We start from the raw sequence: 13,358 nt of genomic DNA on the forward strand, positions 1-13,358 counted from the left end.
TTTTGTGTATCGTTGCACCCCTAGTAAGCAGATACGTAGGCTGCTCGTGATTGTTTTTGCTATTATTGTTCATTTTGCACCTGTTACAGAAAAGACAAAAGTCACAATGGATGAAGAAGTTGTTTGTGTTTGAGTGAAGCTGTTAAAAGTAACAATTTAACCTTGGAGTGCTTTCAGACCACGAGACTGTTGCATTGTTTTTGTACTTCTTCCTTGGATAACAAATCGACTGTGGTGTGTTTCTATTCAAGCTTTCAGCTTACTATTTGACTTTGAGCAGAAGCGATGAGGCTTTGGCTTGTTGTTGTTCTCCACAGCCTCTGCACTGGTTCAGTTCCCATAATTAGTGTCTCCCAGTAGATAAACTGATAGAAACACAGGATCATATATCAATTTTTGGTTTTCCGCCTTAAATCTATTTAATACTAACATGGTGCCTGTACTTGTGCTTAGTAAATGTGGGCAAAGAAATATGGAGTGAATCTACCAATAATTGATGAGTTTCTGGTGGCCGCTCTTCCCACGGCCATCGGTGGCTCCACTGTGTCAGTGCAAAAGGGGTAAAAGACCGCAGACAAACATTAGGGCCAGTAAATGTAGTGTTGTTTACATCAGATACGTTAATAATGTTAAGATCTAAACCAGTGAAATGCTTCTCATTTGTTTGATTCTTCTTGTTTCCTGACAAACACGTGTCTATACCATGAAGGTAAGTGTGGTAGGTGACGTTTGTTAACTGTCTGATGTTCGAGACGTGTTTTCATTTGAAGTGTTTGTTGCCACACAGGATCATGCAATTCCTCTTGAACAAGAAGCGGTTTAAGGAAACTCTGAGGCCTTATGATGTCAAAGATGTTATCGAGCAGTACTCTGCTGGACACCTGGACATGCTCTGTAGAATTAAATACCTCCAGACGAGGTGAGTTAGTCTTTTACGCATGAGGCTGATCAGTGTGAACGAAGCCAATTTTCTCTTTTCCTCATGCTCATTGTTTTTTTATTTTAAGGATTGACATGATTCTTGCCCCTGGACCTCCTCTCACCCCAAAACACAAGAAAACTCAGAAAACACCCTTTACTTACCCGCCCAACCAGTCACCCAGGTACTGCTACAGAGCTCTAAAATGTTGTAAAACAATTACAAATGAGTATAAAGGTTAGTTATATATATGTTATTTAGTTTTCGTAACAAATGTCTGTGCAGTCCACATCTACTCGATGTCCCTTTGTTCCAGGCATGAGTCCTACATAGCCAAAGCCACATCCATGCCAGATGCGGAAGACCAAAGCATGATGGGCAGATTTGTCAGGGTGGAGAGACAGGTAACAACTAAAACTACTAAAGGCAAATATTCTGCCAAGGTGTTCCTTCTTCAAACAAAGTAACTCTTTTTATTGTTTCAGATAAATTGGTTTGTCCGTGTTACCCCTGGGCTTAGGGTTTGAACCCCATTTAGGGTTCAATGTAATGCTGGTAAAATTTGCTAATTTAGAGAAAAACTGTCACGTTGATGAGACCAGAAACACTGGCAGACCTTTTGGAACAGGACACTTAAATTACTGATGACAATAAAACAAAGCACTGAATATGGCAACAAGATGCTTCAGCTGGAGATGACTTTGAACTAGGGCTGCCACGATTACGTCGACTGAAAATCGTCGACGACTGATTTAATAGTCGACGCTCGTTTGAAGCTTTGTAAGATCCCAAAAGACGCAGGAATAAGTAGTAGGATTTAAGAGTGTAATAACAGACTGAAACAGAAGATGGCAGCACTGCATGTACAAGGATGCCAGCTGCCGTTAAACCCCGAAGAAGAAACTGTGTCCCAGAATTCATAGCGCTGCCCAGCTCAGTTTCCAACAATGGCGGCAGCTGGTTAGTTTTAATATTACTCTTATTATTCTTTCTGGGTCACAAAATAAACGTTTAACATATTTTCAGGCGAGAATGTAGCTGTGTAAACCTCAAATATCTGCTCAGTTTATCAAGACACCACATATTTTCAAAAGCGCTCCGACGTTTCCGGAGACATCTGTTAGCCACTAGCTCGATAGCTAGCCGGGGGCTAGGCTAACTAGAGCCGTGAGAACACCGGACTCCCGCAAATCGTTTTCAAACCCACCGCCGTCTTTCGCTACTCAGGTTAAACATGATATATAAGTCACTTAGATAACTTTAAAATGTTATTGTTTGGCTTTTTTTAGTATTTTATTTGTTCCTGAGTAAATCGGTTTGGCTGAGATTAAAGTTATAGTTTTTACACAGCTGAATAAACGTCAAGCAGACAGCTGATTATCAGAAGTGTGAGATGCTCGAGAATTTACTCCGGTGTCCTGTTATATTTTAGATAGCAAGGAGTTTATTAAACTTCACCGAAACAATCTGCAAATTTCATTAAAATTTAATAAACTATCATCTTGTCTTTATTTTTAGTTAGCACATACCTTAAACACTTAAAGCTGTAAGCTAATGATAGTTATATAAGAGCAAATGCTGCTGGTGCAATAAGCTGTACGTTTTACGTCCAATGGATGATGATCTGATTAGTCGACTAATCGCAAAAATAATCGGTGACTAGTCGACAATCAAAATAATCGTTTGTGGCAGCCCTACTTTGAACAGCAGGTCTATTCAACCCATTTGGCTCAACTGTAGCAAATATTACTAATCATGTTATGCGATTACACTTGCAGTTCTTACTTGATTTCAATTCTGCAGCATGCAGTGACTTCTACAGCGAGACAAAAAGAGTCTATAACCTTCACCACCACCGAACTATCATCCGCTGTTTAACGCTTTACGAGATAAACTGGACCAGGCTTAAAAAAAGAGACTTTCATGGTTCTGTTCTGCTCGTCTTTCCTGTGCTGAGTGTTTCTCTCCTGCATCTGGAGCATTATCGTCATTATTAGTGGTGGTGCAGGGTTCATAATTAATGGTTTTCTTTAGGAAGATTAAACTGTGAAAACACCAAGTTATCAGTAAAAGAATCAACATGATATTTGATATTTCTCATATCTGCAATGTCTTCAAAGGTTTTATCAAACCTTAGTAAAAGCGCTGAAGGGGTTACTAACATTTCTTTACATCATACATTTTGGCCAAGGTGATTGGTAAATAAACACACCTGTTATGCGATCCACTGGTTCCACTGTCTCTCTCTCTCTCAGGTGGAGGACATGGAAAAGAAGTTGGACTTCCTGGTGGACATGCACATCCAGCACACTGAGCACCTGCAGGTGGACTCTGCCGGCTCTGCCCGCATGACCCTGGAGACCTGCAATCCTACGGCGAACGGTGAGATCCGACGGGTTTTCCTCAACTACGCCGAGGCGTTCCCACACATGTACCAGGTGCCTGTCAGCAAGGCGAACCCCTATTATGGCCGTGGAAGAGGAGGCAGAGAGGGGGTGGGGTTGGCAGGAGGAGTCGGCATTGCCCCTTCGGTTCATCAACCCCAACCCCCACCTTCAGCAATCATCCCCACTTACGCCGAGCGTCCCACAGTGTTGCCCATCAGCTCCCTGCAGGACTTGTCAATGGGACTGGGTAGGACCACAGGGGGGCAAGGTGGTGACTCACCGCTCTCCATGCTATCGGTTAACCACGAGGAGCTGGAGCGCTCGCCCAGTGGATTCAGCATCTCTGGGGAGCGGGAAGGGGAGAACTTCTCAATGGGGGCCGGTTTGGCGCCCGGGGACCCTGGCTGGACGAGACCCAGGCCGAGCTACCTGGCGGAGGGGGAGACGGACACAGACACAGACCCTTTCACACCAAGCGGGGGCCCCCTGCCTCTCTCCTCCACTGGTGAGGGATTCGGCGACGCTGTGTGGACCATGCCACCCTGAGAGGAAACAAATTCGGCGCAGATATCCACCACTCTGAGTTAAGATATTAAATTCAACCCAAGCCTCTAAACCCAAGCCCTGGGTCAAAGCCACCGCTGTGGACTGAACGTCTGGGGAGGTTAAGTTGGATCTTATCCGAGATAATCGACCTTCAGAGGCCACCGCAGATCTCATCACGCCGTCCGCGGTCCAGTCAGAGAGCCATGGCACTGAGACTGCCCAGAAAAAAAAAAGGGAAACCACACCGTTTGTAAAGTAAAACTCTGTACAGCGCACTCTTCGCAAAAGTTTAGCTGACATAAAAAAAGAACAATAATATACATACTATATACACCCAAAAGCTTTATTGCTGCAAAGCCAACCGCACTGCATGTAACGCATGCGATTTTTAGTGTAGTCACTGCAAAGTTCAGGATATCAGGAAAAGGAAAAAGAGAACGAATGGTTACGTATACTTGCTATGCCATTTTGTAACACTTATTTTTTTATATGAATACATTTTCATTGTTTTTGCATGGTTTGCATGATAATGCACCACTGTAGGAGTTGATTAGAAGGTGATCCTGGAACCAAAAGTCTCCTGTCTTTAGTTGTTTGGTGAGTGTGTGTGTGTTTGCGTGTGTGTGTGTGTTAGAGAAGAGAGAGAGACTTTGGTAATAAAACCATGGCTAGTTTGCTGGCAGTCATGTTTCACCGTTTCTACTTTTCTCACGTTGCTCTGTAAGGTCTCTGAGGATCAATTCTGTCCAGAAACCAGATTTGTTTTCTGGTCTCAGTGTTTTGTTTTCACGCCACTGTGCTCAAATTGTGTGTCACCACTTTGTGTGAACTGACTATCCACTTGAAAATTTGACTGTGTTTGAAACACTAAATCTGCTGCTTTGTTGGCACATGAATTCAGGGATATAAACCACCTGTGAAGTTCTGCTTCTGCTTGATTAGTATTCAGAGCGAAACTTCAATGCAAAAATAGTGGCTTAAATTTCCAGCACTAAAAAGATAAAAAAGATTCCTACATGAAGGGAGGCACAATATGTCTGTCCCAGTACTCACACTTGTGGTCTTGAAGTAACACAATCTGTTCTTGATGCACATTTCTCCAAAGTTAAGTTTGTAAGTATTTCTAATAACTTTCTGTGCTCAGCTTTTCCAGAGAAAAAACAGCCTTTTTGGAGTAATACTGCATAAATTCAGTTTTTAAGAACTTGGATCGCCTGTAGTTTAAAACTTGAGAAGAACTACTCAAAATGAAGATGAATAGGCTCACTTGATTTTCTCATGTTTCCTTATTAATAACCTTTTCATTGTTATCAAAAAATTGGTCAATGGCGGGTCCTTTGTTTGTTTCTGGGGATTAGCCTAATGTTGGCTAACGCTAGGTTGCTAACACAGACAAATTGCTAGCTAAATATTATCTGGAGTGTATAAGGTAAGCTCGTTCAGGAGGTAAACCTGGTGCTAGGTTGGCTACTCATTTTAAATTGCTTTGTAGCTGATGCCAGATTCATGCAGTGTAGCTAAGTTAGTTATAGTTAACCAGCTATCCTTTAGCTTTCTTGCTAACATTACTGTCATATTCTTCTTTGTGAGGTGTTGTATAGCGTTTTGATAAGGTACCGTCTCAAATCGATCATTCCCAGTCAGACCATTGGCAGAAATGATCTTTGAATATGACTATGATCGCTGCATTGTATGAACACTCATGAGGATAAATTCTTGTACAGTTACGATGACAATTTAGCAGTAAACACCACTTAGCAAGCTAGCTAGTCCAGCTATCTCCTGCTCAGACTGTGAGTCTGAGTTTCAGAAGAGCATTGTTGGGTGGTCCATCTCTTTTTTTACAAAGCCAGTGTGGCTACCGTTTATTGCGAGAAGTGTCACACGTTTCAAATTCAATTTTTTCATTGTTATGGGTGTGGGCCTGCTGACTTTCACTTTCAGCTCTCACAATGCCAGGACATTACAGAAGACACTGCGTGTTTTATTATGTTCAAATACTAAGCACTACTGTTTGAGTGAAAACTACTGTTAACTAAATCAGTGAAGAATAAAGGGGATTCAGAGCATCGCACTTTACGGGGAATCACAAAAACAAACAAACACATTCCTACCGAGCATCTAACACAGGAATAATCAAAGGTGAGATCTGGTCTCCGTTTTATTTATATAACACCAATTTTGTTAGGTAAAAAAAGGGTTTGACACATAGGTGCTGAGTGTTAGTGCAAGTTCAATCAGTTGATTGAGTTCAAGACAAAATTGAGTAGCACTTCAAGTTAAGCTCGTATAGCTAACATTAACTTTCTACAGTACTTGAAAAGAGTGATTAACGTCAAGGGAAGTTAACTATAGCCACGCTGCATGTGTCTGGCATTTTAGCTTTGATATCATTCTGCTCTCACAGTAATACGATGGGCTTGTAGCTGCAGTAGATGATATACAGTTCATACAATAGTGCAACAGAACAGTGAAGGACAGGCTCGCTGCTGTTTTAGCATGCTAAATACACTTCATGGTTTTCTAGATTTTACTCACTAAAAAAAACTTTCTTTTTGTTTTTGGATTGTCTTACTTCTATTAGCCCCTCAGATCATAATAGTAAGATGGTGGTTGGTTGGTGTACTTTCCTGTAAATCAGCTGAGCCATATATAGTATTTGCAGGAGCGATGGTGTACTTGTGTATCTAAGATCCAACAATACTGGAAATTCACCAAATAAATGTGCATTAGGATACTCGTGATGACGTGTGGTTACTGGGACAGTCTTCAGATTCCTTTTTAAAATGTTCACTCTTATTTTAAAGTTGCTTTAAAAAAAGAAAAGAAAAAAAACAAGCAATAATGAAATATTAGCCATGTTGCATCGAATTAAACCACAACAAATTCGAGGCAGTCATGTTCCCAGGTGTTGGATAACGCCGTTTTGTCAGATGCCGCATCTGTGTCTTTCATTTGGCAGAATTGGTCACCAAGAAATAAACCAACCCAGCTTAAAGACCTATAGAGCCCAACAGAAGAGGTGCCAGATTACAGGTTTATTAACCAGCGATTGCAGTTCACTAAGGTAACCCCTATCAGGCCCCTAAGGTAAGTTTAGGCTCAAATAACAGCTTGACTCCAGCTACAAAAATCTCTGATATGGGTTCAGATGTACTTCTTTACACTACAAATCATCTCCTGTGAAAAACGGTGAGTTGGACATATCAGCATCCCATCAAACAGCACTAGTGAAAGACACGTACACGGTTTTGACGTTATTTAGTGTTCTGGGAATCAGAACAGCCAGGAAAATTCTGTAGCTGTGTTTTGTTTCTTAAATACGAATTAAGTAAAGCAAACAATAATTTCCACTGAATTTTAGGTGCGATTTCTACTGCAAAGCTCCAATAAATCCAGTATGGTAGCTAAAAACTGAAAGTTGTAACTCTATGCCGTAGCTCAGAGAACAATAAGGATACCGCCTAAAATTAGCAAACTGAATTTAGCTTTTCTACACTCCAATTAATCATTTAAATTTTAGTTTGAATTATTGCAACTTTAAACCTGCTGTATAGTTCAGTGCTGTGTTGTGAGCAACTCGAATGTCTAGTTACAAACACAGAAAACCTCAAACTGAAAAGAGAAATAAAGGTACGTGAAGGCGGAGCTTCCTGTTACTGATCAACAGGTATTTTTTAAATGAAAACACCACAAAGCCAGACCTGACCACCTACTGCAAATAAAAAGCTTTACAGACGACCACGTATAGGCCTAAACTGCATTTATTACCTTAGACTTAGGACGACACTGATATTGAATGTAATATCTCACAATATGTACACACATGAATTATTATTAATACACAGTTATAGCATGTTCAGGCACCTTCACAGTAAATTGACAGAGGAGACTTCCACACCAGGCTTCGACTCTACAATTCGTTGCTTTGTTTACTTTTACTGTTTCTGACCTAAAAGTCATGACTAATGAACTTATCTTGCATTAATTATTTTTGACATTAACTTTTAACCTCGTTAATTGGACAAAGTTTTGGTTTAGTATCTGTGATGACGAGCCAGATCATTTCTGTGTTGAACTGTGGTTGAACACAGACAGATAAAACACATTTAAGATGATGTTTGGAGGCTGCAGGCTCCTTGCACTGTTTACTGGTTTGTGTGAATCTCTACAGCGAAGAGGGCAAAGTTGGAGCAATTACAGGTTGTTTGTTCTAATATCTCAGTTTAATGAGATGAAACGTCACCCACTGGAAGCTTAGCTTTTTGGCCTCCGCCATGTTGGTTTTTTGGAGGCAGAAGTGACCATATTTGAGGTGGATGTTACCAGCTAAGGCCAACAAACTTGGTTAGACCTCACTAAGCAACCACTACTTGCTGTTGCTTGGTGAAATCGGTCACACAGATGTACCTACTGCTACACCAAAAGGTTGGACGACCAAGGGTTTGGTGAGTGTAGGAGCCATTTTTGGGTTAATACCTTATGTGGTCGGCGGCACGGTGGTTAGCACAGCAAGAAGGTCCTGAGTTCAATTCCAACATCAGGCCGGGGTCTTTCTGTGTGGAGTTTGCATGTTCTCCCCGTGTTTGCATGGGTTCCCTCCGGGTACTCCGGCTTCCTCCCACCGTCAAAAGACATGCAGCTTGTGGGGATAGGTTAATTGGATAATCCAAATTGTCACTAGGTGTGAATGTGCGAGTGAATGTGAGTGTGAATGGTTGTCTGTCTCAGTGTGTTGGCCCTGCGACAAACTGGCGACCTGTCCAGGGTGTACCCCGCCTCTCGCCCTATGACAGCTGGGATAGGCTCCAGCGCCCCCCGCGACCCTGAAAAGGATAAGCGGAAGCGAATGGATGGATGGACCTTAGGTGGTCGCTAGAGGGCACCTTTTTCTGTTTTGTTCATGTAAAGGTAATTAAGGTAGACGCATGTAATCGCCGTCAGGTGTGTCATTAATTGTAAGAAGGCAAACAGTTTGTGACCGCTGCGCTGTTATGTTAAGATGATATGGGAATAAAGACCAAAAAGGACAAGATAAGTACTACTGGAGTTATTGGACTGTTTACTTAATTCATACATATCAGTGACATCGCGTTACCCCCCCGTTAACAACCACCTCAGTGGCTTCAAGCGTAGGCTTAGTCTCTATAGTGAGTGTTTGCAGACAAGTTGGCATTCACTGGTTTCTTTGTGTACACTGAGTGTAGCGGCACCAAAACCCAGTTGGTGCTGGTGTTAGTAGACTGTAAAGGTGCATTGCACAGGCATGGATTTCTGCTAATGAGTGCTAGTAACTAGAATAATAAAACCTCAGTTTCACTCAGCAAAACTGAAGCACAAACCTCTTGGATGTCTTTACGTCATAGTAAACTGAAACCCTGAAGACTCCAACAGCACAAAGAGAGTCCTCAGATCCAGTTCAGTGACTCCAGTTAGCGGTGGTCACAAATATTTTAAATCTTAGAAAAACCTTCGAAAGTATAAATTAAATGCATCTATTTGGAGCCGACCTCAGCTAGAGGACCAACTGTTGGTTTGGTTTTAGTAAAACGTCTCAGCAGGTAGGTTAAAAGAAGCCTGGTGTGGATCCAGCTACCATCTGTGAAATTAGCCAGGTGAACCAAACCCTTATGATTATTATTATCTATTTAGTGTATCGTTAGAGTTGCTGTTATCCTCTAATCCTTAAATTAAAGTCATTAAACTATATATTATATGAACACAGGCATCAGACGTCACCACATATAGATGTAAAAATGATGACAATATCCCTGCAGACGTCCATTCATTGTGCCTCTGAAGCAAGAAGCAACATTCAGAATGACTCCACGCCGTCATTCTTTATTTAGTGTTTCAGCGTCACTTCATCTCCACCGAACACAGCACACGGGATTTTTGAATGTCGGCTGTTTCCTTCTGTAGTGCTTCGTCTTTTCTTAAAACCAGCTCAGAGTGCGGTCCTGCTTTTGTAAAATGCCGTTTTGTAGTTTTTGTGGTGCTTTTTGGCTCATTTACAGATTCAGCATGGTTTCAGCTGCACAGAAATTTTGTAATGGTTCACTTCTGCTTTCTTCGTTATATCTAAAGTTCATTCGTCTTGTTCTGTTGAGGTTTGATCGGTCTCGCTCCAAGCCTGTGCTTTTGTTGCCTTGCACAGTTTAATTTACAGAAACGATTCTGTGAGTTAGTGACACTGCTTCCATTTGAAACTAAAAACTACAAATGGCTTCCTTTCTAAATTTACAGACACCAATCAGTTTAAGAATGTCACACTGGGAACACATAACGACAGCATTGGTACATTTATAGTTTCATGGCAAATTACTGTTAATATGAACTTTTTGTTATTTTTGTAAAAATTTGTCAAAACAGAAAAAAAATAGTCTTCCAGGACGCTGAAGTATGCTGTGAAAAAGTGATGCTAGCAAAAGCAGTTAACAGTCAAATGGAAATATGTCAGATTACACACGAAAAACCTGAAGTTCTTCTCAGGAATTCACAAAATTTCAAATACAGTGGAACTCCGACTTACGAATACCCCATTTAACGAAAAATTCAAGTTACGAAGGCACTTAACGCAATATTTCTGCCCGTGTTACGGCAAAATGCCCGCGTAACGAAGTCCGCTGGCTCTGATTGGCTGAGCCTGGAATGCCTACAATGCCCACAATGCCTTCCGAATCATGTGACAACCCTCTTGGCTTTCGTACTTGCGCTTCGCTGTTCCACTTGAACGACGCCTATCGTTCACTCAAAAGGCGCGATGGGTGCTTCGACTTACGAAAATTTTCGACTTGCGAAAGACCCTCGGGAACGAATTAATTTCGTAAGTCGGGGTTCTGCTGTATTCAACTTGCTAAAGCCGCTGTTTATATCAAGCATGGTGACAATATCACAGACGTTGCAGTTTAACAAGTCGTTTTGTCTACGGTTACATTTATTTTGTTTCTTTAAAACCAATAAATCTCCCATACGTGAGATGATTTTAACGACTTCTGAAACAAGGTTAGCTAAATTTCCGGAGAACCAAATCAGAACCGTTTTATTTAAATAAAATACGTGACTGAATGACTTGTTAAGGACCAGTGTGAGCTGACCAAAGCCATCTTCAGTATCCCTAACCAACTTGCTAGCATTACTTTTCACAGTAATAATAATAATAATAATAACTTTATTCATAAAGCGCTTTCAAACGAAGTGCTGTACAGCTATTTGAAACTAAAAAGATGAAGTAAAATAAATCCACGTTACGTGAATTGAAGACGTCTTGCGTGTTTGAAACGATGTCTGAACATGATACTGTGTTGCTGTTTTGTAGTGAAGGGTTTGTCCTGTAAGTGGCCATGTTATTACTCTGTATGATTTTCCTGCCAAACGTTCTCCAGTCACGTCTTCGGGAGAAACCTCTTCACCTCAAGCAGGAAGTGATTAAACTCTTTGTCCTGGGCAAACATGAAAAGGAGTGGGATTAGAACATCCATTGGTCACCGTTCATTGGAAATAAAAGTTAAATTCTTATGTTTTGGGAATTGTTAGTCACCTCATCTGTAGATGTACCTGGTGGCTGATGAACACTCACTTTAACAGGTGTTCTGTTGAAACAGCTGCCTCTGATACAAAACTGTTCAATAATGTTTAATAAGGGGATTTGAGGTGTGAGTCACTCCAGTGAAGTTGAACCAATTTGCACACTTGGCACCAGGCCTATTTTACTTTGTGTCTCCGTTTACTTTACACTGTAAGCGGACACACGAGTGACTTTGAATGGGTTTTGGTGACTCGTCCCATTACTTTGCCCTGTGAATCAGCCCTTTGCTTCTCTGGCTTGTAGACGAGGTTTAAATCAGCTGATGAGGTCACTGGAGGAGTTAAACATTTACTAACCCGATGTTCTCTCATGTACTCATGGCTTTGTCTTCAATTTGTCTTTTTTATTTTTCTGAATCAGTGTGATGGGATGAAATGAAGTTGCTGACCTCGGGTGATCATGATTGGCTATTTAATTCTTAAAGCTTAAACAGTGTGCTCATTATTTAACAATAAGGGGGGGGGGGGACTGTGTGACAGCTCAGAGCTATTTTTTTGACTTGCATTTGAAAAATCACCTTTTCAGGCATCAGTGCACAGTACAGACTTCAGCCTTATTCTTTATTTTGACATTGCATTTGTCTGCGTAACCTCCAAAACACAAACTCTGATCAACACACATACTGGTGAATTAATGTGATGGTTAAAGTGGATCCGTTCTGCCTTCTGCCAGTGTATGAACGGCCAATCCCTGTGAATTAATGCTGCTTTTTTTCTCTCTGCTTGGGTTTGTATGATGTCACGGAGAGCAGATATCCTTAATATGGCCATCTAAGGCACAGTAAGCCCCGCCCACCTGCTCTTAATATCATTTGTTTGGGAGGGGCAGCCAGTCAGTGCAAAGTTTGCTCAAAGTGGGAGGAGCTAAGAGAGCTCACTGATAGAAGATAAAGGGGGATTATTTTGAACTCTGAATTGTGCAAAGCTACTCTAGAAAAGCCCAAGTATAAAATATGAGCAGAACAGATCCACTTTGTTTTAGCAATTTAATATCTGTTACTTTGAGGATGAAGGATTATTTCCGTTTGAGAGGGTGTTTTTTGGCATGTAACACTGTAACCAATGTGTCTGCACTCTTTGCATTGCAGCTGTTATTCATTTGGTGATTCTGAGGAACAGCACACGATTTTAAACAGTACTCTATGAGTTAGATTTAACAGCCAAAGAGGCTTAAAATCCCCCCACAAACGTAGATTTTGACAAAGTCTTGTGTGTGGAAACACTCTTGGTATCAGTGTTGTGTGTCGGGATTAAGATATTGACTAATTTCACGTAAAAACTGGCTCAACTTGGTACTTGTTGTAGCAGCCAAGTCTTGTAGAAACTGGAAAAATAACTTTAAAATGCTCAGCACATCAGCAAATACTCGATCACGTGACTGTTTCTCGTTGGCTTGAATCTGACTCTTTCCCCAACATTCAACGCCATTAATCGAAACACGTGTGCACCTAAAACGAGCATTTTCTCCACATTTCTGCCCTCACGTGTGCACTTACACTGTGCGTCATTTATTTCAGCTCTCTGTGTGTGAACTCGTCTGCATGTGCATCGATTCTGAATGAAAAGGAGCACTTTATGGCATCCGTGTAGTTAAGAGGGCAATAGTACTCGCTGTGATTATTCTGTTAGGGTTGTATTCACTGTAACTGCATACCAAGCAATGCACTGATCGGCACATTCTGCATAACCTGTAATTTTATGGACATTTTGATTGCTACAAATTATTTGTGCCTTGGCCTTTTACAGTACAGGTGTTTCTTTCAATGCAATTATTTAATTTGGTCGTGCTTTTCTCGCTACGGCTGTCAAAACGCAGCACAAAGCTGTCGGTAATAACTGTGTGGAGGGCTGCATTTACAGGCGTTTATTGCTCAGCGGCCTCGATCTATGGTGGAGCCAAGACTGATAGAAAATCAGCG

At 41.3% G+C, this 13,358-nt stretch overlaps 1 protein-coding gene across 1 annotated transcript in view; it reads left to right on the forward strand.

Moving 5' to 3' along the window:
* kcnq3 (potassium voltage-gated channel, KQT-like subfamily, member 3) overlaps positions 1 to 11,901 on the forward strand; it is a 118,112-nt gene extending 106,211 nt beyond the window's left edge. Inside the window, exons 13-16 of the mRNA XM_087831232.1 lie at positions 788 to 919; positions 1,008 to 1,103; positions 1,236 to 1,323; positions 3,175 to 11,901. Coding sequence (XP_087687358.1) covers positions 788 to 919; positions 1,008 to 1,103; positions 1,236 to 1,323; positions 3,175 to 3,852 — 994 coding nt within the window. The 3' untranslated portion in view covers positions 3,853 to 11,901. The remainder of the gene's footprint in view (positions 1 to 787; positions 920 to 1,007; positions 1,104 to 1,235; positions 1,324 to 3,174) is intronic.
* The last annotated feature ends 1,457 nt before the right edge of the window (positions 11,902 to 13,358 follow it).

This window comes from Neolamprologus brichardi, chromosome 18 (assembly GCF_056152115.1).
Source record: "Neolamprologus brichardi isolate AB-2024 chromosome 18, ASM5615211v1, whole genome shotgun sequence".
In the NCBI taxonomy this organism is placed as follows: Eukaryota; Metazoa; Chordata; class Actinopteri; order Cichliformes; family Cichlidae; genus Neolamprologus; species Neolamprologus brichardi.